The sequence below is a fragment of the Coturnix japonica genome, chromosome 15 (assembly GCF_054131305.1).
Source record: "Coturnix japonica strain WE chromosome 15, WE-NBRP24, whole genome shotgun sequence".
In the NCBI taxonomy this organism is placed as follows: Eukaryota; Metazoa; Chordata; class Aves; order Galliformes; family Phasianidae; genus Coturnix; species Coturnix japonica.
The window spans coordinates 5,488,639-5,514,548 of NC_140677.1; the positions used below are offsets into that span (position 1 = coordinate 5,488,639).

Here is a 25,910-nt window from a genome sequence, read left to right on the forward strand (position 1 = left end):
CTCAGTGACACTTCAAGATCTAAATAAGCACATAGTGTCTTCCAACAGGTCAGACTCCACACTTCAGAGTCAGTAAGCGAATCTGTCAGGGCACGCAGCCTCCTCTGCCATTCCCTGCTGTGGGGCCAGGATAAGTGAGAAGGAACAGCAGTGAGCCATCTGTACAGAACTGCCTGCTGCAGCACAGCCAAATGCTTTCCAAGTGAGGATTTGTAGCACTATTTCATGGCAAAACACACATGGGGTTTAGTACCAATATTCAATCACTCCCAGCACTTGCTACCATACACATCTCATCTCCTAAGGTGGTGCCAGGTTTAAGCTATGGGATCGCAGGCTTTTAAAGAAGTAATAGGGCATACGTGAAATGAGGTGGCTAAAGACAACCAAGGTCCTACTGTTACCTAAGGAGAAGGGAAAGCTGACAACATAGCCCTGTGCTTCAGAAAATCCACTATGGAAAACTGCATTGTAAACAGGTTGTTAGCTTTCCTACTCTTGAAATAACATGTTAAACAGTACCCTGCTGACCTGAAGTTAGCTGAAGTTAATAGGTACCTTCCTCTTACAGGGGGTATTTCCATTATGATTTATGTAAAGTTCAGAAACAGGTAGATCAGTAGCAAGGCTCATGGGACATTACCCAGATGTTAAGAAACAGAATTCAAGCTCTGTTTAGCTTAATATATTCCCTTTGCAAAGGCAGAGAGGACTACATGTTGTCAAGAGATAAGGAAAAGGCAACGCCTGGGTGTGTATTTCTCTGTATACTGCCTGCACGAGTGCCCTACTGCCAGATATGTCCCCAAGCAGCCTACAATAATATGTTTCTACGGGCTGAACTGAAGGCATAGGGGCAATGAAGAACCAGTGGGTGGATTGCCATGGAATAAGCCTGATAGATTACTTAAGAAATGCCAGTTTGGTTTATTAGGGTATAAACATTCCCCCAGCAGATACTTCCAAAATAACATGCCTCTCCCCAGCCATTACAAACCAAGAGTGCCTTCCAGATATGACTTTTATGAGTTGGCTGAAAGTTTGCAGACATCTCCATAAACATTTTATAAACCAGACAGCAGCTACTACTCAACTCACAGACACGTGTTGGAAGTAGCCCTGAACAGAGCAGCTAAGCATAAGAACCATTCAGATGTATGCTAAGAGTGAAGCACTCACCACGACTTCTGCTACAAGTGCTCACTTGTTTCCTTTTCTGGCTGGTGGGGGGGAAAAAAAGTTGAGATAATTCTGTGTAGCTTCTGCAGTTTTGGTTTTGTTGTCCCAGCTGCAGACTCTGAATCAACCTGTCCCAAGGTAGTGAGATTTGGCTATCCTTTCCTTGCAGTTATTATTTGACAGCAATATACCCTTTTCCCTTGAAGACAAGGTAAGGAGGGTCTTTCTCCCCCACTTCAGCTCTTTCTGAACTTCCTTAAGTCTCAACAAGTTTATTCATACTAACACATGGCTAAGCCAAAATCTAGCACTAGATAATCTCTTCTTGTGAGTCAAAAGACAGGTGTTCCAACCAAAGAAGAAAATAGAAGGCATGATGCTTTCACTGTTCGTATTGGGTAACTACAACTGTGAATCCTATCACAGGGACAAAGTGAACTCTCAGTTACCATTTTATTAGCAGACTCCAGAAAAAGCATGAAAGCGCAGCCAAATCTAGTTAGGCCTGTCTATGTCCAAGCAGAGTCCTTGGATGAGGAAGCAAAGAGTGCATGTAGTTCAGCATGCAGTGTTGATTCATTCAGCTCACTTTAAGTTAAACAGCAAGCCCATCTCCTCCATGCTGGCTTTGCCTCTTTTTGTGCTAGTTCTTCAAGATGAAATATCTTTGACTTTTAATAGAAACAAGCCCTTGGTCTGACCTAAGTGTACTGCAATTGGGAGCAATCATTTCAGACTCACCCAAGATGATTCAGGATCATTGTGCAATGTTCTTCAGAAAGGTGCATGCTGTACCGAGTAGTTAACAGCCTGCACATTAACATGGTGGCCTGTGCACAGGGAAGTCACTTCTCTACTCAGCAAGGACAACGGGAAATTCATTAAGTGATATTTTAGGCTTTGTCAATATACAGAGTCCTTAACATCGCAGCTAAAGTGTCAGCTGCAGATCCCCGCCTTCAAAGAGGGAAGGGGCAAAACATTGGCACCTGTACAAGCAAATGGGAAGACAGCAATGAGGAGCGAGACAGAACAAAGCACCTTCCACTTCAAGCAGCAGCCTGGAGCTGCCTTAAAGGAGATGTGACATTACAGGAGCTGAGCCACGAGAATAAATAGGAAAAAGAGAAATTAACAACCACGAAGATGATATCAGAGGGTCCATATTCAGAAATCCACCCAAATGTATGCAGTATATTTACCACAAAACCAATTGCCCTCAATTGTATTTCAACAATAGGTTTATTTTAAGAAACATAACATGACATTAAGTAAAAATGCAAAATTGTGCAATTATGGCAAAATGTTTAAAAATCCACACATTTGCCCTCATAGGACTACAGTACTTCTTACTGACATACCTGAGCACTGAATGTTGGGTGCCATTTCTAAACAGCTTTACAAACAGGGAGCTCGTCGATTTCTCGTAGAACATACAAACACTGCATGTTTGGTGCACCAGAATTGCTTTTAGTTACCTTGAATTTTACTGAAAGAATCAAGCAGAAATTACAAAGCGCTTCCTTCTAAAGTAATCTGTAATTTTGGAAGAGATTTACACCTCTGTAAAATCCTTACAACACCAGAAATTAATTTAACAAAAGGGGGGAGGAGGGGCGGGGTGGAAGTAATGAATGCAGAAGATACTAAATGGGGAGAAAACATACAGGTTACTGTTTAAATATTAGCAGTACCTTTGGTGCAATTATTTCTTCCTGTGCTGTGCAAGGTTAATTCAGCTCGACTCTAAAGTAAAAACTTTACCAGGAATCTGACTTTCAGCAAAATGTAGAAGCATTTAAGAATTGGCAAAGTCTCACAGCTCCATCACTGCCTCAACAAACTCCTCATGCAAAAGATTCAGTATATTCTACTCCCACAGCAAGTTCCAGGATTTAAGCTTTGAAACACATCACGGGCTTGGATCACACCCTCGGGTTTGAATGGTTAAACAGAATGGAGATCTTCGTACTTTAGTGCAGAGAAACAAAATCAACAAACCTACTGCAGAATTAACCACAGCATATTGTACTTCTATACATCACATGACCAGTCAATTGCTAACTCAACTCTATTTCATAGTTTCAAGTAATATATTGAAATTTGTTCTACTAAATAAATATAGGAGATTGTCAAAAAGCAGCAAGAAGTCTCGTAAATATTCAACCAAGCTTAAAAAAAAGGAAAGTTATATAACACTTTGCAAAAGAATGGTTTTTACACACAAATGCAACACTGATAGGGAGGGTGCTTCAGAAAGCTTGCAGAGAGGGGCCTACAACAGCACAAAGAGAGCCAAGGACTAAGAATAACTTTAAAAATGAAATTAAGTTGTACTAAGAAAAACAAAAAAGCTCTTATTCTTGGCTATGGATATCAATAAAATGGTATCCAGAAGAAAACTAAACAAAGAAACAACAACGCCTCAACACTGTTGTAAAACGCAGTCTTAGCAAGCATCAGCTTTACTTCAGAAAACAACCCGGCGCAGTTTGGTAAATCTCTGGAAGATGAGGTATGTCATGCAAAGAGGCCTTATTTTTATTTATCTTTCCTTATTTCACAGTTTTGTTTTTGTCTTTTTAACGTTTTGTGCAAGAATTGAGAAATAGATCCAGGCCGGTATCTGTAAATCAGAAAGATTCCATTTGGGAACATAAAGACCACATGGCGAGTGAATGTTATCCAAATCCTCAACCATGCCAGGGGGATAAACATTAGTGAGGTCACTATTTGGCTTACTGAAATATCAGCTGTTAAGCCAGATAACACAGCAAGAACTCAGAGCCAGCGATGGCCACTGCCGCTTCAAGTCAGCTGGTTTATTCCTTCAGTAGAATGGAGAAATAGGATAGAGTAAGATAGCACACACCTGTTGCTCTGGAAAAACTAGACCTGCAGCAAACCAAACATGGCAAATTACAGCCACGAAGGTTTTCAGGATTCCCCTTTTCCCTTTTACGTCAAGTTTCTGCTATTGAAGTAGAGGCTGAACTTCAAAAAAAAATATTTGTACTTCTGGAAAAGTAAGCTACATGTTTAATACAGAGAGAAAAGTGTTGCAATACATTGGGCTCCTATTCTAGATTAGCATCTAATATTATTTAAGCCATGGACACTTGTTATCAATTTTGCTTTAATACACTGAATAACGAAGACAGCTCAGTAGTGCAAAATTTTCACATTATAGATCAGAATGAAACAAAGTATTTGAGGGCTCAATCACAGGGAGAAAAAAAATAGAACTTGTCAAGTTAAGCCACACACTTTAAAGTCACTGGAGCACATGCTAACACTGCACACAGCACTGAACTTCAGTGGAGACTAAAGGAACACTCCACAAAAAAACGTCAATATTAAGGCCATATCCTGTCACCATCCTGTGCAAGAATACCACTACAGTAAAAATGTTATGTTAGAAAAGACAATATGATGACAGAACAGGGCCTGGAAACAGACGCTGAATGAAAACTAACAGGCTGTCTTAAACAGCAGCGTAAGTTTAGCCCATTTCAGACAAACAAGTATTAAAAATGTACTAGCACCATCAACTTTTGGATTAAAGCCCTTTATGGGATGAATAACAGGTGTTTTTTTTAAGCAGTGTTATAAATGTGTTTTGTTTTTAATAGCACTACACCTAAACGGCAGAAAATAGGTGTTGGGGTTTGTTTTCCGTATCTTTTAAGCTCAAACTTCAACAAAAATATATCCATGGACAAGTGGTACAGCAATCTGAACAGGCCTCCTTCCAGGCAAAGCTACTCCGTGTTCCAATTCTGACTTGAGTTTGTCCTCCCAAACTGCAGTGCACAAACAACAACACAAAACATCTTTGCAGACTTCAAAAAACAATACAAAAAAAAAGAGATTATGAATCAGGATCTACCATCCCTCTATGCAATTTTAATTTCAAATGAGAAAAAAAAAAGCAAAAAAAAACCCAAACAACTTATCGCTATTGCCTCAAATTTTACCCGTATTTAAAATAAAAAAGAAAAAAAAATGAAAAGTCACTCCAAAACAGCTTGGACATCCTTAGCTATTAATGCTAGATTTTCTTTCACTGTAGTGCATAGTTATCCTGACTTTTCCACTTTGCTCTTACCACAAATACACCCCTCGAGTATGACATGATTAAGTGTTCACCAGGAAAAAAAATATGCTGATAATTGCACTTCGTAACCTCCTTCTCATTTCCCAGGAAAATATCAGTAAATATGAAACTGAACCAGTAAATACCCTTCACAGACTGCAACCTTTAAAGAGCACCCATCCCCACATACAGAAAAGAAACCTGCCTGTTTCAGCTTACAATAAATACTGACAATTTCTTTGTTTTAAGACGTTTTCTCTAGCATCAGATCACCACTGAAATCACTAAGGCCTGTTACTGAAAAAAAAAAGAAGAAAATTAAATAACTTTCTGAAGACACTGTGGATACAACTTAGCAACTACACATTCAAAATGCCGGCCTAAATCCCAGAGCCTATCTGGAGTCTCATATACTTTTTGCCATTGGTCAGTGACCTCATCGTACTGATAGAGTGAATTCTTCCTGCTGGTTCTGAAGACGTGTTCTTCGACGGTAACTTGAGTAGCTCTGACAAACAGATGGAGTTTGTTTTTGAGGAGTACGAGTTTTATGTATGGATTAATGGATTGATCACACGGGAAGTCTTTTTTTCGAGTCCACTTATTTTGTTCAATGTCATAGGCCTCTACGGTAAACATACGTTGATGGTTTCCACAGGTTCCAGCTATGTAGTAGATGGAGTCATTGTACACAGTTGCCAAGCCTTGGATTCTAGGCACAGTCATTGGGGTCAAAAACCCCCAGTAATCCTTCTGAGGATCATAGCAGAGAAAAAATTCCCCTGTAAAGAGAGGAAAAATACAACATAGCTTATGCTTCATTTCCATAACAGCAGTTCTGTAGCTAGTAAGTTTCCAGTTATATTCTTCCACACACTAATATCTACAAATTCCTAAAAGCCCTGATCCTAGAACAAAAATCTAACATCATCATCTGATTTCTTTAAAGCATATAGAAATATCAGTAGCGAAATTTACTTTGGGTTTCTACCCTAGCTGAAGAAAACCAAATTTCAAGTATGCATTCCACCACAGTGTCTGTAGTATATTTCCCAGCTATCTTCTGCTACTTTTAAACCATGCTTAAGAACTTGAGATAAAACCTGTCAAGATTCCAACCTACAAACATCCAAAGTATTTGTTCTGTTCTTTGGTACCTTCACCAAGTGTAACCTACAGACTATGGAAAATACCACAATTCAGTGCTTGAAAGTTGTTAAATCTGAGCCAATAATGTGTCTTGTACTACAGACTCAGAAGCTGTTTGTATCACTTGGCTGGGTTACTCAGGTTGACTGGGTTTCAAAGGATGCCAGGTGAATACTTGCATGAAGCTGTAATTCATCATTAGTTTTGTGACTGGACTATAAGGTACCTCTTCTGTTGACTGCACACAGCAGCTTAGGCAGATTGCACATAACAGAAGTTCAGACGATTGAAAGATCATGCTCTGCAAACTTGGTAAGAAGAACATGGATAAAAATTACCTTGTCTTTTATGAAGCTCTGGGGAACAAAGGGCTACAATTTGCCAAATATTAGCATAACTCAACTTCATGTATATTTCACATGGATATTTTAAAGAATTTCAGCCATGCCGCGCTCTAACCAAGCAATTCAAGCATGACAAAGAATACAGACAATACAGTAAAAAGAATGGAATGTAGCTTAAGACATTGAGTCCCACAGGTAATGCATTTTCTGATTATTCACTTTTGTTCCACAGTGTAATCTCCTATGACTGATGCCTGCAACCCTGTTGACATTTTAAGACTCATTAATCCTTACTGGCTACTTCAAACCTATGAGCTTCCTCTACAAAAATTATTAATAGTTAACTTATTATAGACTACTACAGTGCAATTCAGTCAAGGTTTTTTACTTATCACACAAACAGAAAAGTTACTTATTTTCTGCAACACAGATTATTTCATTTGCTGGTTAGTGCAATGACGTGGTTTATTCATGCAAGCACTGAGTTGTCATTAAAACCACTGAAGCTCAGAACTACTGCAACTAATATCTGTAAACAAGATGGATTCTTATTCTATAGGTTGTAATATCTCTATAAAAATTATCTGCTTTATAGTGGTTCCAAGAAACAGGTAAAGGACAAGCAAATATTTAAAGATCCCTCAGTCTTCCTCTTTAATGATCTAAAGCAGATGTCTGACCCAACAGACTGAGAAAACCTGCACTAGTAACAACTATTTAGAGCCACAACAAGGATCAGATGTAATACGGAAACAGTGAAAGAACTAAACCACCCACAGGTCATGCAGAAGCCCTCCAACCTTGCTGAACAGCAGAGTCAAGAAATCAGGTTGACATCTGATAAATTACAGTGAGTTCACAAATCTAGAACCCAAGTTCTGAAAGTGTTTCCACAGGAATGGACATTAGCAAAATAAAACTAAGATATTTCTCCATCCAATCTTTCTTTCCACCTGGGAGTCTTAATACAACCCCACATACAGCCTAAGCACCTTTAAGTGTAGAACACTATGGGCATGAAATACTTACAAAACTCTGCATTTCACATAAGCTACACAAATGAAGTTAGAAAGTGAAGAATAAATGATTTCATCCATTCTCAAAACAATCCTTTTCAGAGTCCTAAAATATTATAATTATCAGTCTAAAAGAACTGCATCTTTTCCATCACAACACTTTCATGTGCATTTACATCTTGGCAATACATAATTGAGAACGTGCTTGCTTTAATCCCTCTGATGTACCTCTCAAATATGGATATAAACACTGCTGGTACTAGAACTGTGCTTAAATCATTAAGTGAGGCATCAAAATGCAGTAAGCTTGATCACTTATTGGAAGATGGGATGGAAAGAGCACACTAATTCCCAACCAAATAAAACAAGCTAATTAGAAAGAGATAAAGCCCTTTCCTTAGTTAACTAAAAAGCTAACAAAAAGCAGGGTGGGGCAGAGAGGGAAGGCCTACCCAATCTAATTGATTTTTACAACTCACCAACAGACTCCAGGAATTTTCACAGGATCAACTAAATAAAATGCAATGTACTTTTTCATGACAATAGCTGTTCTTCAATATTAGTGCATCTCACCCAAATAAAGATGTAATACAGAATTTTCACCATACAATTTAATACTGAATTGTTAGCAGAAATGAAAGATGTGGCAGGTTTTGATACAACTCAGTAACACATACCCCAAACCTCAAGAACTCAAGTAGCAAACTCACTCTTCCCTGCTTGCTGCCCTCCCCAACTTTTCTCCCATTCTATTGTCCCAGACATCCTTTAGGAAGCCCAAATTTCTGGGACTTCTAAGAGACAGTTGGCTTGAACAACCCCCACTTGCAATAAAACACCATATAGCCAGTGAAACTGCCTTACCCTGTAAAACATAGATGTTATCCTTATATTCCACAGCACTATGAAACTCCATTGCTACCGGCATTGGACAGACAGCCGTCCAACAGTTCTCTCGGCTGTCATAACACTCCACAGACTTGAGAGAGTTTCGCCCATCTCCTTCATAAACACGACCACCTATTGCATACAGTTTACCACAGCAATGAACCAATTTGCAGCCTATTCTGGCTCGCAACAAAGGAGCTTTCGGAATCCACCTATTGCCAGAGTGGTCATACATCCAGAAATCACTCTCTGCTCTGTGATCAATGGAGACCTCACTGCTGCTCGGTCTGTAACCACCCGCAATATAAATATCATTATCAGGAGATACAAGAATTCCAACCTCCCTCAAGTCATTTGGTGGCTTGCATAGTTTAAACACTCTCCCTGTGACCGAATCTAAACAAGGCACTGTTTGCTTCTTTCCTGAGTGTTTGTGGGCAGCATCAAAGCATATGATCATTTCAGAAGCAGTCATTCCGAGCCGTTGTGTATAGCCATTGGCACTATGTTGTCCCTTTTGTACACAGCTTTTGGCCATAGCCTGTGCAAACACGGGAGGGATTTTCTCTAAAAATGTCTCTTCCAATAGAGGCATACGGATGCATTTGGCAAATATCTCTGGAAGGTGCACTTCTCTCTTATTTTGTTCATGCTCAAACCACCTTATAATGCTGTCATAAACATGTTCTTCTTTGTCTACATTTAAGTCATCACTGTCGAGTATACTTATGAGCTGGTCTTTTCTCAACTGAAGAAACTCTTGCTCTTTGGTGACACTCAGAAACTTTTTACGAATGTAGTCTTGTGATCTGTCTTTGAGTTCCTGATGACCATAGTGATCAGCAAAGATAAACACTCCAATGGAGTTCTGTGGGTCCAAATGACTGATCATATATTTAGCACACTGGTCTTGTATGGAAGGGATCTGGAAGATACTAGCTGCAGTGAACAAAGCTTGAACGTTGGCCTCTGTCAGCATTACTCTGGAGGTATATGCATAGTTCAACACTAAATGCATTGACTCTGCTTCAACACCAACTATACGAACTTCTTTCTGGGTACTCTCTGTAAGGCCGCTAGTGAACATAGATCTACAAAAGAAAAATATTTAGCAGTTTATTTGCAGTTACCTTCTAACTACAGATCTAAGAAATTATACCATAAGCTAACCCCAACAACTCTGCCCTTCTGTGAGCACAAACACATTTAACAATGATGTTACACTGTTCTGCTTGGGAGCCTAAACTTAAGATCAATCCCAGACTTAAGTCAAAAATGGCAAGTTGGAATTTCTTTCTTAGTTATCCCAATAATTCCATATAAAAATTCAATCATTTTAAAAGCAAAGCTCTTGACACATCCAAGTCACTGCACTTAACTTTCAACAAGTTATCCATATGCATATTCCAACATGACAGAATACTTATAAAATGAAACACAGTTTAACTACACTGTTACTGTAGAAATGTATTTACTAGATAAACTATATCATCAATAGTTACATGGAACATTAGTAAAGGTTGTGCTTTTTTTGGTCATTAAATGGAAATAATTTATAATCCCCCTTTTTATCATCCCTAGAACAACAGATTACTGTACCTGAAGTAAGGACTGATTGCAGCAAGAACATTTCTATGACAGGAGAATGTTTTCCCATGATCCACTTCCACTACAATATCTGTCAGTTGTCCTTCGTCATACATGGTTTTAAGTTGTTGAAGAATACTGCAAGCATGGAAGGGGTCCATTCCACTGCTGACTGTGTTTGAAGAAGGAATTCCATTCAGTGTTTGTGAAAACTTACTTGGTTCTACAAAGCAAAATTAAAACCATTTAAAACAGAAAAAAAGAGAAAGTATACATGTCCAGAATGTAATATTTAATGCAAGTTAATATTCTGTATGGCCTTACCGTCATCATCCATTAACAGCAAATCTAACATACTCAAGGATGAATAAATATATAAGGATATATGGGAGTAGATTGAATTTATCTGCCTGGTTGTTTTGTTGTTTGTTATTGTCTTTTTTTCCTCCTTCCCTATTTTACTAACTTTAAGAGAATATTCACATGAATGTCTTACTAAACACCTCTTGGGAGATGTGTTGGAGGGAAGGAAGTATCACAGTGTTTACTGACTTCTAAAATGGGAAGAACAAAGAATGCAGAAGAGTAGGACTAACCCACAACCAAATTCACCATTGCACAATTCTATATGCTTGTAAACTCCACACTGAAACAGGAACTGGCTACTAACTTCCACAAATGATGACTAACAGAGTATGATCACAAAGAAACTGCCTTACAGTAAATATACAGAGCAACAAACATAGATGAATTCAGGTAAATCTGTATGTATGGTTACATGTTTTTATTTACCAGTTAAATGCAATTACCATTTAAGACTACCCAGGTGTGAAAGTACTTGCATATCATTGTGAAAACATGCAATGAGAACACGATCCTTACTAACATGTGATATGCTTAACGAAGTAAATCCCAAAGTGAAAATTGAGCAATACCTCAAGCACAAAAATCCGTTTCGTAATAGCAACAAGATTTTTACGCAACAATAACAAAGAACTCAAAAGGAAAACATTAGGTGATAAAAGCTGCAAATCAGGTGAAGCTGCTGATTGCAACTGGAAACCCTCAACACATTTAGGACAACACAAAGGGGAGTAAAGGGCAGTGAACAACAAGGACTAAGAGACTGAAATTCTAACACACGGCAACACACAGGAGATACAGTTTCTCTTAGAACTCAGACACAGCTCTGAGCACTCAATGAAGTTAGTGGGGATCTGCTGGTCAGGCACATTTTCCTGGTAGGCTTAAGGCCAAATATAGTCAGTGCCTGTTCAAACCACTGGTAGGAGAACTCCTCAAAACACCTTTCCCCTCCTCAAAATAAGTTAGTAAATACTGTATTTAAGGATAAAATCTTCAGTGGGGAATTGACTGCAGTAACTAAACATCAACATTCAGTAACCGACCAGCCACAGGGAAAGGAGGAAATTCAGGTCTTTTTCAGAAGGAATGTTCATCACTATAAATTCCAAGGAAATAATACCTGCTACACGGATGCCAAGGCTTCCTACCTGGCCAAACCTTAACGTACAGTAACACAGCGATATAGCAGCCACTGCAAAGGAATTTTATGTACATACTATTGCTGAAAAGGCTCAAAACTGTCTCTCCCTGACCCTGCCATTCACCCAGGCGATGAGCACATGCTATGAAGGCAGCTCCCAGCCCTGATGGAAGCAACCAGGCACGCTCTCATCCACGTATCCGTTTTCCTGTTTAACGCCGTTCACTCCTCAGGTCTCACTCCTCTCTATCACAACAAACACCTTTTTTCTCCTCCTAATATCTCCCCCACTCACATCCCTTTCCATCCCAAGCCCCCCCCACACTCAGTCCATACACCTCACCCTGCCCTAAACTCCCATAGGGAGCATCTCCCCATCCCACCCATAAAACCCCCTTATTAAACCCCACTCCCTTAAACCCCCTCTTGGTCCTATCTCTCCCCACCCCGCACCCCAACCCTACAGGCCCTATGGGCTCGTCCCCCACCTCCAATACCCACACAGCCCTCCCCCCCTGGCCGCACCAACCTCCTAACGCTGCCATTCTCGGGTCCCCAGCTCCGGCAGCGGGAGAAGGGGGGGGGGGCGAGAGGAAACGTCAACCTGCGCCGCTTCCTGCGGAAGCCAACCCCGCTCCCCTCCACCTCTCAACACGAAGCGCGCTGATTGGCGCTCACCACCGAGGTCTGCTGGGTAATGTAGTTCTGAAAGCGGAAGACGCACGGCCTCGGCCTAGAGGGGAATGCTGGGAGTTGTAGTTCGCATTAAGCGATTTGGGGGCGGCCCGTCGCGTAGCAACGAGGAGGAGGGAAGTGAAGGGCGGAGCGGCCATTTTGGGGCCCTCAGGTGGGGTTGGGAGGGTGTAGCACGGCCAGAACCAGCTCCCCTTTGGATGACCCTGCTGGGTAGTAACACCCCCAGTCTCTGCTCTGTCAGGTTTTGTGCTGCTTTGCTCCTGTTCACGCTGACCTGAAGCTCCTGGCAGTAATCCCCAGCCCTCAATGGAGAGCAAAGATGGCACCCAGCATCGGCTGCCATGGGCCCTGCTGGAAAAATGGCACAAAAACAAAACAAACAAACAAACAAACAAAAACAAAAACAAACAAACAAACAAAAGAAAAAACAGACCAAAAAACCCTAAAATAAACAAAAACCTCCCCAGTATTTGCTGCCTTCCTGATGCCACAAAAGCAGAGCGAATTGTGGTTTGCAAACCCCACATCTTTCCAGCCCGTTAATCAGAACCAATCCACAAACACTTTGTGTTGGACCTCATAGTTTTCTCTCTCATTCTGTAATGGTGCCCCTGGCACGCAGCCATCCAGAAGGCAGCTGGGTGACCCCAACTGACAGACCTCATCTTGTTGCCAATGCCCTTTAACATCACAAGGCACCATTTCTGCCCTGGAGATGAAGCAGCTGATAGTCACCAGCTATTTTTGCTTTTTTTTTTTTTTCTCCTTGGTGTTTGGCCATAACCATCCCATCAGTTTTGCTAACTGAGCCATTAGCAGCAGCGTACTGTGGAGGACTAATAGTGGGAAAAATAGTGGGAGCGTTTTGAAGGACTACACATTTTTTCTATTATAAATCAAAATAGATGTAATGCAACTTTGCGGTACAGCCGTTTGCTCAAGGAAAAATAAATGCAAACCCAATCCAATTTAGATAAGATTCTTTTTTTTAAAAAGTAGTGTTTCACTTTAGCTCTCAGCAGCAATGTGCCATGGGTGTATTATGGTACCCTGAAGCAGATGAGTTTTAGAAGCAAAAATAGCAGTGCTCGGCATCTTCTGACTGCTTCTCATGTGGTTTAGCTTTCACTTGCTACAAGTTGCCTTTCCCTACTTTAGCCATTATCAGTGATGTCCAGGCTGCTGTCAGTAATAATGCAACACAACACAGGGATGATGGGGGCACTGATGAAGGAGGTGTGAAAGAAAATAGAACTGCACGTCTGCAAATCGATTCTGCAGTTTTCCAATTTCCCCATTCAGCAATGGCATGGCCTGCGAAATTGTCCCTAGAAATATAAAACTAGGGGACTCCACTCTTACCTTTTAGCAAATGACATTGCCTAATGCAGTTCATTTCCTTTGGTGTGGACACTGAAGCTGGGCTGGATTTAGTGTTCAAAATGCAGAAGCGAAATGGAAAATGTTTTTTAATATAAATACTGCATTGAACTGGTACTTTGGAGTTAAGTGTTTCATGAAATAGCTTACCTTTGTAAGATTCATGTGAAGAAAATAAATTGCCAGACAAGCAGGTTTGGCTATTCATTAAGAGGCACTGCTATCAATGCTTTCTCTTACTCTGAAATCCTTCTCAGGTACAGTAAATACACTGTCATCCACTTCCCTGTCTGGAAACCTTCATTAGCACTCCCTAACACTAAGAAGATTTAGCACAGAGTGACACACATTCACGGGAACTCAAGGAACAGACTTTGTCACCCAGGTCTACATCCTATTTACTGGCTTTCTTGGATGCAAAATGAGAAGCACGTTGCCCATGCAGGCTGCTCTGAGATCTGCAGCAATCACAATGTTGAAGCTAAGTTTTATAAACAGCACTTGCATTGCACACAAATACCAGCGTCCGTCAGTGCTTTCAGAAATCTCAAGGTGCTAAAAGAAAGGGAGTTCCATCTCCCTTTGTTTCTGCTACATCTATTTCTATCTCTCTTCTGTATTCTGCTTGGGAAGCAATACAAGCCCAGGATTTGAGCATAGAAGTCAGAAAATTGGAATTTTATCTTAGCGCTGACACTGATTCACTGGGTGCCATTGATCAAATTGTTTGATTCCATGGATTTCGGCTTCCCAGAAGACAGCGGGGAGTTGTGAAGCCCTTTAAGATATTTTGACGTAAATTCCTTTATCAGCATGGTAATAATTTTTTTGTATGGTGTTTTGCTTGGTCGACTTTAGCTCTTCTGTCCAGCAATCCATTAGAACTGATGATATCATTTAAGATTTTGCAAGAATACAAAATGTCCTGAATATTAAGATACTAGGATACTTTCTTTCATGCTTTAATTTCACACCTAATTTATCATTCCTGCAGATACCTCTTGAGAAAAAAAATTACAGCTGAAAGCATGTGGAGAAAGTGCTTCCCATTTGATATCCCAAGAATTCAAATGAAAGGATTAAATAATATCGACTGAGAAAATGCAGAATCCAAGTCTGTTTTTTATAAGTGATTAGAAACACTGCCCTCCTTATGAACTCAGAGCTGGCACTGCTTGTTCTGGGATTCTTGCCTTTGGAATAAAGAATGTCTTTGTCAGGAGCCCGAGCAAGAAAAGAGGAGAGGGAAAAAGTTTCAGGAAAGAATGAACAAAATATTCACTTTTTTTTTTCTTTCTCCAGATATTTGAGAACTTAGAAGTTACCAGGAAAAAAAAAAGGTTTGAACAATGAAGTTATTGAAAAAGTTTCCTTTCTTCATTACACCTGAAGAACAAATTAATTAGAATGTTTTGGTTCATCTACCTTCAATGAAGGGACCAAGAAAACATCCAATTTTCAGCAAACTTTGGTTTGGGTCATCTGATGTGTTGTTGGTGCAGAGAGCAGATTTGGAGGATCTACTTACAGATAGAAAACATCAGATAAGATTTTTCTTTTTTCTTTTTTCTTTTTTCTCCTGAAGACCAAAAGAAGACAATAAATGTGAGCAGACCACAACGTAAAGAAAAACACCAGCAAAACAGCATTTAATTCACATGAATATTTCCATTTTGCAGGCCTTGTTTAATTTCAGTTTGTGGGCAGACAGTGCAGCACCCTTATTGCTTTTGTTTTTGTCCCTCAGTGCTTTTCACTGACAGGTGAGAGCTATCAGGAGAGTAAGGATCAGCCTCCTTCCACATGTACAACATACCCCAAACAAGGGCAGCCAGGATTGGCTGAGATCTGAGCTTGGCAAAAGCTTGGCAAGACTTTCACAGCACCATTTTGATCATTCTTTTCCATAAATCTCCAATTAAAAACTAGAAAATAAACTAAAATAAAAGCCAACTCCCAGCAAAATTGTTTAACTCTAGAATTTAAATACAACACCAGTAAAAATGAATAATATTACTTGCCTTCTTCCAAATATGCCAGTTCTAACACTGATGATTGCTTAGCTATTTGTACGAGTTAATTTGTGCTGTAGACCTGTGGGAAGTAAAACGCCCAACACAACTGCGCTCTGAAAAACCTTCCTGTTTTAATTGGAAAGATCTCGATATTCACCGAGGAACAATCTAACCTTGGAAAACAATCTTTTCCCAATTTGTCTTTAATGCATAAAACACCGCTCATTTTCTGCAGCTCTGTCACCAAGGGGCACATTAATTTACTTGCACAATAATTTAATACATCGATACATTGATTGAAGCAGAGAGTTTTTATTTAGCGGTTCCAAGAAATCACACATTTCTTGCAAAATCTTTAAAAAGACTCTTCTTGCTGCAGTTTAAGTAGGGGGAATCGCAGATCATTAGGGGAAGTTGCCCTTCAAAGCCAATTGATCGTTCCATACTGAGCACAGTGGGCATTACATCAGAACAGAGCAAAGACTGGCAGGAGGCAATTAATGGGGCAGATACTGGAGTGTCTTTTCTGATTACCCCATACTGTACAGTGGATTTGGCCTCGCTGAGACAGGCTGGTAGAAACAAGAACCCTAATGAGATATGGCTCTGCTAATGTCAAGAAGTGCCACTTCCTAGCAGCAGGAGCAACTTTATTGAAACCATCTGTTGTTTTGGAAGATGCATATGCGCGCACACACTTCCTCCTCCCAGAGTGTTTAACCTTTCTCTTAAGGCTGACTGAAATCATACAGCTAATCCCCCCTTAATCTCAGAATGACGGGCTCTACTGTTTTCAGCAAGTCCCAGCAGCTACTGAAAACCTGGATGACTGGTGGTGTTTAAGTGACGTGACAGTGATGTGTTCTGGAACAGTCGCTTTAGAACAGAATACCCATTCATTCACTGTCACTGCAGCTTTGCACAGAGATGAGATGCAGCGTTTGAGGCACGGACTCAGATGTGAACGATCCAAATCGTTTATTACAAGTTCTCACATCCCTTACATACCTTCACAAGTTGTTATTTTCTAACTTTCCCATCCGCCCTTACAACTTTCCCAACCACCTTTACATGTCAACAAAGCATTCTACAAAACACTTTTCAACTGTCCATGCAGGCACATATCCAATCAGAGCTGTGAGACTCTTCTCCTTGCAGAGGTGTCCTTGGTTCTCATGCTGTTTATCTTGCTCCGCAGCTGCTGCTCTGAACAGCTTTTCTTGTATTCCCACAATGAGAAATCTGTACTGTGATGGATCTGCTCAGCACAGGGGACAGGAAGGAGATCCTTCAAGTTTGGTCCCAGTGAGACCTCATTCTCAGCAGAGATAACCCAACAGTAACATCAAAGGAAACAGCCTTGGTTGTGTTACAGCAGACTCAGTACGAGTTCTGGTCCAATCTGTCAGTTCTCTAAGCTTATTTCGGTGATGTTCCCTCCTTAACATTGCCAGGAACCCTGAGCTTCTGTCAGCTTTGCAACATGGGCAAGCTTTAAAGCTCCAGCTGCAAGCAGGAAGCATGGCTCAGATCCGACAGGCCCTTGCAAGGGTAGGAAAGGTGGCAACAGAAACAGGTGGCTGCTTCCTATCTCCACTACCCATTTTTGCTCCTCTGTGTGTGTTTGTTACAAAGCCCTTCAACTGGCATGGGGAGGAACCACCAAAAAAAAATCCAATTCATTATTAGCCTGGCCAGCTCCAGCAATTGAGACATGGCTCTATAATAGACAATAATATTAATGCTAACAATCCAGCTGCTAGTCAAAATGCAATTCAGCTGCAAGAAAGGTGCAGATGCTCCCCAACGAATGGTTACTTTTTGTTCTCTGCTTTCTCTAAACTGCCTCTTCTGCTTCAAACAAGCAGAGAAGACAGAGCAAATGAGTTTTCCTTCCAAACTAGTGGAGCTGGCATGGCTGCAACCACACTTGTTTGCTCTAAGGGGAAATACAGTAAAAACAAATAACTCAAAGCCAGCCTGTATCCCTGAGCCATTCTGAATGTATCACTCAAAGCTGCTTTGTTTTCTACTTCTTTCTCTCTGCAGTAATTATTTTTCTTTTTAAAAAAGAGCTAGAATATGGGAAAGTCAATCTCTGGAGCCACAACTGGAAGGGACGTCTCTCTTTCCATCATACTTTCAACCTGAAGCTTCATATACAAGAGCCTTTATTTTTTTCAGTCACTTCAGAGGCCTATTTGGGTGTTTTTTTGCTTACTTTTCTTTTTGTTACTATTAAATAAAACAATAAATCTAGCACTACCAAAGCAGGTTGGTTTTACACACTCAGCCACTGAATAGGGAAAGGTAACAATAAACAGCCCTAAAGGTAATAGAGAGGTTTGGGTTTTTTGTTTTTAAATAAAATTCCCCATACATATATATATAGAGAAGTATGCTCACTGTGACAGCTCTCGTAAAGAAATCAGTTTAATGTGTTATATTAGGTTTTCTACATAACACGCTGTGATACAGATGTCTCATTACCTGCCATTATCTTACTTGGCTCATCCAAGTTCAGTTGCATAATTTCTCTATTCCATTTGGAATACTTGAACGTTCATGAAAACTTCAGTTTACATTTTTCTTGGCACTGGCTATTTTAATTTTCTGCTTGTGGCTTTAGATCCTTTTTGTATTGTTGTCAATAGCTTTATTATTGAATGGAACTAGGTTGAGGTCCAGGCAGCGTGCCTGGTCTGGTATTGACTGCAGAAGTGTGTTTAATATTTACGTATTAAAAATGAAATGCTACTGCCACTGAAATCTCTGTGCAACAGAACAGATCAGTCAGAAGGAGGGATCCCTAGAAATAGCCTGCAAATACACTTGGAAATATATAAGGGAGATGACTCTGGAATTTAAATTGAACGATTCAGGGTTTTCCACTATCTCATCCCCCCCTCCCAAAACAGGTAGATTTTTCTCACTGTAGCCTGATCTAGTGAATAAGAGTCTACAGTCAGATTACAATTGAGTGAATCCATGGTACTCAGATCTTCCACAACATTAACCCATCCCAAGGGGATAGCAGCAGCAATAGCACTGCAGTGGTGCCAGCTGCAATACAGAGCTGCTACTCTATTCAGCTCCAAAAGTATCACTGGACAAGGTTGGGTCTCGGGGCTAGGGAGACTTCAGCCATAGCACAGCTGTCCCCACACACCCTGCCAGTTCACCTCTGAAACAGCAGATGAGGCCTTCTAAAAAGTCTTTATAGGGTCATTATTTCACCTCTAAAGCTTCTCTTGATGATATATGGGGAATAATTGCCAGTTTAAAAGGCCATTTTTGAGAACAGTCTTTTTTGAAATCCTGACACATGGTGCAACTTTAAAGCCTGGAACTGTGTTCCTTGTACAGAAGGCCTTGAACTCTCTCTGGGCAAACTACTTTCATATCCTTTTGGATGGAACGCTTTCATATCCTCTAAGCTCATATATTTCATGGTAATAAGCTGTGGGATTTAACTGCACTCCGACAACATGCCTGCTCTTCTACCCAACAGAATAAAGAAAAGCTTTCTTAGTAAAGTAGTTAAGATAAAATGGCTCATGGTACTTGCAGCTAGCAGGGCAGTCACTGTTTGCTACTTGTGGGGAGGGCTTCCAAGATTTCAAAGCTAACTATTAAGGGATTACACTGATTATTACCGTATCTCAACTACAGAACTTTCCTTGACTTGTTTGATAAAAAGATCGTAAGCTGACATATAAAGGTAAGTAGAGATCCATATCTAGATACCTGCATTATCCTGCAATAACATCTATTCACATTTAAAGTCTTAATTCTTTTGCTCTGCTATGTTAATCTAACATAGTGATCTTAGCAATCGCTGCTTTTAGAGATTCATCATGCTTGCATGCATGGAGGACACTCAGAACCCAGTTTTTACTCAGCAGTATAAATGTTAAAAGGGAAAGTAATTTTAATGCCACTTCTTTCCTGCAGAGACCATTCTCATTTCTAGCATGTGCTGTGCAGGCAAGATCTCAGGGCAGTCACTCATATTCACTGCTCTTTTTACACTTCAACTGAGGGGAAATTAATTTTTTCCTCTATTTGCCAAAAAAAATAACAAACATTCTTCAGTGTCTGATAAGACAGTTAAGCACCATTTTTAGCAGCCAGCGTTTCTGCTCATTTCAGGTAGGAGACTCAGATCTTTATTAATAAGGATTTTATAAGGTCAGATTTAAATAAAGATTCATCTTTCTATCATTAAAAAACTTCAACCCAATTCTACCATCGTCAGTAAGGAATGTCCCTTTGACTCCAAGGGAGTGCTGGGAGAAAATTCACTGAATGCCGGGGACTTCTCCTCTGAGAAGGGGAGAGAAACCTTTTAGGCAGAACTTAGTTACTCCAATGAGAGAAATACCAACACTTGGGGAAGCAACAGCAGACATTTACTGAGGTTTGTTTTCATCTGCTGTGGTAATATTGTTTTCTGTCATTTCTAGTGTATGGGCAGACTAATAATACTGGCTTTATTGAAGGAGTCATGAAACGAAGCATGCACATGTTATATGTATCACAGACATGATGTAAGTATATTTAAGACACACTATTGTACATACTTACTATTTGCCTCCAGCATGCGGGCATTTGTCTAAGCAGAGATGGACCTGAAATAGATAGAACACATCCTTAAGCGCAGTGCACCTGTTTCTTTCAGCATACAAAAGCCTTACCTCTCAGACAGAGGCCAGGCTTAGCTCCCTGCATCATTGTTCTCCTCTAAAGCTGAAGTGTGGGATTAGTTCCACTCCCTGAATTCAATGCATAGCTAAGCTTACCTGATACGACTTGAGGACAGCTACTCAGCAGGGAGGTTTGAAACCTAATAGTGGAACAGGAACAGAGAAACTCCCCAGCTAATACAGTGCACCAGCGTGTGAAAGCTGGAGCTGTCATTCCAGCAACACATCAGCATGAGCTGTGGACTGGTTCTTGGCAACTGCGTACAACAGAACGAGCTGCAGTTCCAAAAGAAGAGGAACAAACAATATCATGAGAAGGAAAAAAAATAAATCAATGCCATTATTTTGGAAAATTAGCTCGATTGGAAAGTTTATATTGCAAAGTTTGGGATTTAGCAGTCTTTCAAAACCTGGTTCTGTTTTTCCAGAAGAACCCTGTTTTTTATTCTTAAACATAACAGAGTAAGGGGGAGAGCAGCAATAACAAAAGTGAGATAAGGGCAGCAGGAAGCTGTGAATGCCACATAGCAGCACTCTGCACTCAGGCAGCTGTGGCCACATATCAACTTCTATCACCTCTGTCCTCTGCCAGAGATCACCTGGTGTGTCAGAGCAGGGTTTGCAAAGAAAAGGCACTGTAAAGCAGAACAACAGAGCAGAAGTGCCTGCAGAGATGGGAGGATTTGTTTCCTAAAGCAGTGATCTCACTCTCCTCCACCAAATAAGCCCACAGAGCTCTCTGCACACATGGATGTTAGTGTTAAATCTGTCAGCACAGCAACCCAAACATCCTCCCCTTCAGGAAGACGCTCTTGCCTATTGCTCTTGGCTGCTGAATGCCAGTGATTTTAGTTCACTCGGGCAGAAGAGGCTGCTACAGATCCCCAAAGAACCATGTAATCTGTGTAGTACCATCCTGGACAGAAGGAGCTCACAAGCTGCTGTCAGCCACCTGCTTCTTAATGGCATCCAATCAGCTGCAGGAGATGGAGGTAACTCCAGAGAACATCTTTTCCCTTCACTGGACTTACTTGTTGGTGGCACTAGATGGATCTACTTGTATGAATGACTTTGCATTAATGTCACACCACACCTTCATATGTACCATGAGTTACATTTAAGGCTAGATGCTGTCTTTTATAACATTTTTAAGGAAGCTTACATGGCCATACACACACCACTGGATTCCAAAGTATAGCTTGATGTATATGTATTATACATGTATATAATACATATATTTTATCCTATAGAAAATTTAATTGGCTAATATACCTGCTCTCTCTTATTACAACAGTACTACTAGTTGATAGTTTCCACTTTGTTTCACTATTTTGTATCATTAATGCAATTCTTCCTTTATAATCTTTGAGATTAAAAATAAATAAATACAGTAAAGAAAACACACGTAACATTTGCTGCTTTGTATTACTCTGAAATGGAAGCAGAGCAAAGGAAGCCCCAGTCCTGCATCTTCAAAGCTTAGCGTTGCCCTCTCACTCTGCTCTGACCCAAATCTTCAGCTTTTACCCCTGTGCTGTTGACTCTGAGGCAAAGCATTTCATATCTGCAGCTGTGAAATTCAGCATCGCTACAGAGCCATAGCAGAGCTCTGCTGTTTTACACCATTGGAGCATCCCATCCTAAAGACAGAGCTCAGAAAAACTCCAGCAGGTAACGAATGCAGTCCCATTTCTAACCAGCAATATTCATTTCAAAGCCAGGATCTTTCAAACTCCCTGTGCTGCCACGCATTACCTGCTGAACTCCCACGCTTGCAGACTGGAACAACACCAGAGGAGCTTATTAGAGCTAGTCAGTAAATAACATGGGATGAAAACAAATTTGGTAGTAAAAGGGCCCTTGAGAAATTAGGGAAAAAGCTCTACAGCCTTTCAACTTATTCATGATTTACTAGAAAGTTGTATAATAGAGCGAGCCTGAGAACTAGCTAACATGCTTCTAAGGCCAAAATATCCCAATCTGAATAGCTAAGTTGTATACTGAAAGCCTGGGGAACTGTTTAAAGTAAGCTAAGAAGAAAGCCAACGTTCTCCCTCCTGCCTCCCTCCATTCCCCCCCTGCAAAACTTTGACTGAAAAAAAAAAGCAACAAAAATGCTAATCTTCTGTGGTTAAGCAGAAAGGCTTAAAAAGTGGCTAACAAACACTATGCATTATTCAGGGCAAGGTTACTGCTATTCTACGCACATCTCTTCATAATGTGAGCTCCAAGCTGTGGAAGCAAAATCATTTCTGTGAATGCTACTGTGATCAAATAAATCCTTTAAAAAATAAAATAAACTCATTTAATTGCAGCAACACAATATATCCTTCCTGCATCTGTAAAGATCTGTAGCTTTAAATATGGAGGGCCTGATCCCAATCTAAATTAAATAGGTTTTATATACTATGAAAATCAAGCAGGACAAGTGTTCCTTTACTACATCTAGTTACAGTCAAAAACAGGCCCATTGTTTCAAACTAATATTGGCCATCTGTCTTGGAGTGCTTCAGAACCATGAACCCATTTAGGGTTCCCCATGGTCACAATCATCACCACCTTCCTGAAATTCAGAAGAAAGTTTGTTTGCTTATAGCCTGAAATTCACCCCGATTGCTTTCTGTGCTGCTGCTGAAGATAGTCAGGTTGGAGTAAGCACGCTCTCTGCCTACCCATACTATTGAAGTGCTCCAACAGCAGAGAATCAATGGACAAGCCAGCCCCTGGCCCTGCTAAACCAGGGATCTAGGCAAGCAATAGCTCTGCATGCCCCAAGGCAGGTAGAGCAGGCTGGTTGCAGTGCCTGGACAGGAGCTCCAGCAGCACCACAGGCAGCTTGTAATGCACTTGTCACAGGCACCACAGGTCATCAGAGTCCTGGAAAAGCTTGAAAATATACATGACATGTATATACGTGGTACATTTGTTTAGTAAGAGAAGGGAAAGAGGAAGAAGCAGGCTTGTGGCCATCCAGAGAGCCCATCACAGGGCTGAGTAACCAGAACCATTGCCCACATCACAGACCACAGAAGGGAACCTGTGGGTTTAGCTCACTGTGTGTAGCTGGAACACGGGAAAGCACAAGAAGCCTCCACAAGCCAGTGACCCACCTTCCCACCTGGGCTCTTGCTGAGAGATGCTCACATGCCTTTGGCTCCCCTACATCCTATTTTGTCACTCACCTGGATGTCCCGTTCTGCTCTTCTCATAAGGCTTTGGACTGTGTACTGCTCCACAGAGCTCCTTGAAGAAAGATGCACATCCACAATGGGGGAACCAGTATCATGGACTCATTAAAGGCAATGCTGATAACAGTACAGCTGTGTGCAGTGATTTGTTTTCTATCAGTGCATTTTGGGAGGGGCTGGGAAGCAGGAAAATACAGAGAAGCTCAGTTCCAAAAATCCGAAGGTAAAGCTCCCAATTAAACACATAGCAGTCAAGTTAAAATTATAGGTGACAATTACTGTAACTTGATTAGGCACAATAGCAAATTCACTTCCCTAAATCACTTTCACAACTCTCCTAGGAGGTCTGAGAGATGTAGTATATGAGGTTCATTTAATTTCTAATGTAGTAATTATCACTACTGAATAAAAAAAAAAATAAAAAAGTAGCAGTGACAGACCCAGGAAATAAATCCAGCACTTGAGGTTTTAATAAAATTTTTATGTGCAACCCCGTTGGTTAGAAATTGTTTAATCAATCTTATCTGGTTCACAGCCTTTCTGCTGAGCTTTTGCTTCGTGTTATTACAAGGCAATATGCTGCAGCACCTTCTTAGCATCCCAAGTTGCAAAGCCGGAATGCTATTGCTATCCACAGCCACTGCAAGCTCCTGTTGGAAACGCCAACATCCACAGTTTTGTTCATGTGCTTCTGGTTGTGTAACACTTCCAAAGGGATCCATCCCAGCCTGTCCTGGGCTCATCCCAGCAGTGATGGGCAAACCCAAAGGGCAGAGCAGTGGAGGAACGAGAAGAAACTGAGTTTATGATCCAACATTATTGGTGTTGAGATATTCCCAATACAGGAGGTTCTGCTGGACTTGTCCAAGCTTCTGGGTACAAGCAGAGCTGAACCCAGACTTCTTGACCTGCAGTTTGCTGGGTCACTGCATGTACATGGGGGAAGACAAAAGGATTTATTTCTGGTTGTTCCTTGCTGCACTCTCTACCCAAACTCACACATCAGTCACTCCAGTGTTTTGGGTTTGCTTTTCTGTTGGCAGTTAGTGCACTAATAATTTCTGGGGTGACATAGAGGTGAACAGCTAAATGGGTAGCCCCCAAATCAATATAGAAATCAATGATATTTGGGTGTTACCACAAACAAAACTTATCCAGGAGGTTAAAGCACTACAGTGAGAAAATTAACGTAAGATTTAAATAAACACTCTTTCCACTGATGCGTGTTGTTATGGTTTATCACCCATCTCAAAAGGCTTCTGCAAGATCCCATGTTCTCCACCTTCAAGGGAATTTTGCTAGGTGAGAGCTTCTCCAGAAACCCAGCCCAGGACATGGATTTTCTCCTTTGCCTTGAACTGTTGGGGGTCTCGGTGTTGTTTTGACACACGGAACAACTCCAGCGCACAGCTGCTCTGCGCACTGATGTTCTGGCAGCCCTAAGGGCAGGATGCAGGATGCTGAGCGAGCTCCAACACAGGGAAGGCGGAGGGAAGCCGGCCTCGGGTAGCCGGCCGCAGGGAAACGCTCACCTTTCTCTTGGCTGGGAACTGCTGGGATCCGAAGGCCACTGCTGCCATCTGGTGTCCCTGTCACCCGCCTGGCAGGAGAGCGGACTGCGGGGTGTGCTGGAGGAGCGAGGAAGGACAGGGTCTCTCTGGCGAAGCACGGCCAACATCCGCGTCGCTTCCTGCTCCGAGCTTCCAACCCACTTCCCTCCCTTTGCCTCCGGGCTGCAGCAGCCCTACGTTACCCATTCGAGGCGGCATTTGGGGCTGAGTTGGGAACTGAACAGGAACATCCAGCGCCGGCTGCCCCGCTCCCTGCAGGCAGCCACACAACCACACAGCTCGGTCACTTTGGATCCTGTCAGCTGATGTTAATGAGCTGACTTTCTCATGCTATTTCATCCGGCTGTGATGTATAACTCTGCGTATTTTAATCAATGGGAAAACAAAATAAACTGCAGTGATCAGAGGGAAAAAAATGAAACGTAAAACCACACTCACACACACATACACAAAACAACACGACTCCTTTGCATTTGCCACCAGCATGAGGATTTGCCCCTTGTACACCATCATGGACCTTGGGGGAGGGCCGGGTTCCAGGTGCTCCAGGGATGTGCTGTCTGATGGTATCACTCAGCCTTAGATGCA

The 25,910-nt window shown here is 41.2% G+C and overlaps 1 protein-coding gene and 1 long non-coding RNA gene across 4 annotated transcripts; both read right to left on the reverse strand.

Moving 5' to 3' along the window:
- Positions 1–2,402: 2,402 nt before the first annotated feature.
- Positions 2,403–12,335, reverse strand: KBTBD8 (kelch repeat and BTB domain containing 8). Of its 2 annotated transcripts, none has more exons than XM_015875377.3 (4): positions 12,296–12,335; positions 10,272–10,431; positions 8,649–9,763; positions 2,403–6,057 (listed from the first exon to the last, which is right to left on the reverse strand). In XM_015875377.3, the coding sequence occupies exons 1-4, from the start codon at positions 12,309–12,311 to the stop codon at positions 5,594–5,596; spliced, it is 1,755 nt and encodes a 584-aa protein (XP_015730863.1). In that variant the 5' UTR covers positions 12,312–12,335; the 3' UTR covers positions 2,403–5,593. The 2 variants fall into 2 exon arrangements, with proteins under 2 accessions (XP_015730863.1, XP_015730862.1); XM_015875376.3 differs by having other exon boundaries at positions 10,272–10,482.
- A 4,483-nt stretch (positions 12,336–16,818) lies between these two features.
- Positions 16,819–25,433, reverse strand: LOC146758347 (uncharacterized). Of its 2 annotated transcripts, none has more exons than XR_014934572.1 (3): positions 23,746–25,433; positions 20,445–20,488; positions 16,819–17,115 (listed from the first exon to the last, which is right to left on the reverse strand). It is a non-coding gene; the product is annotated as an uncharacterized LOC146758347 (long non-coding RNA). The 2 variants fall into 2 exon arrangements; XR_014934571.1 differs by lacking the exon at positions 23,746–25,433 and adding an exon at positions 20,660–20,795.
- Between the last annotated feature and the right edge of the window lie 477 nt (positions 25,434–25,910).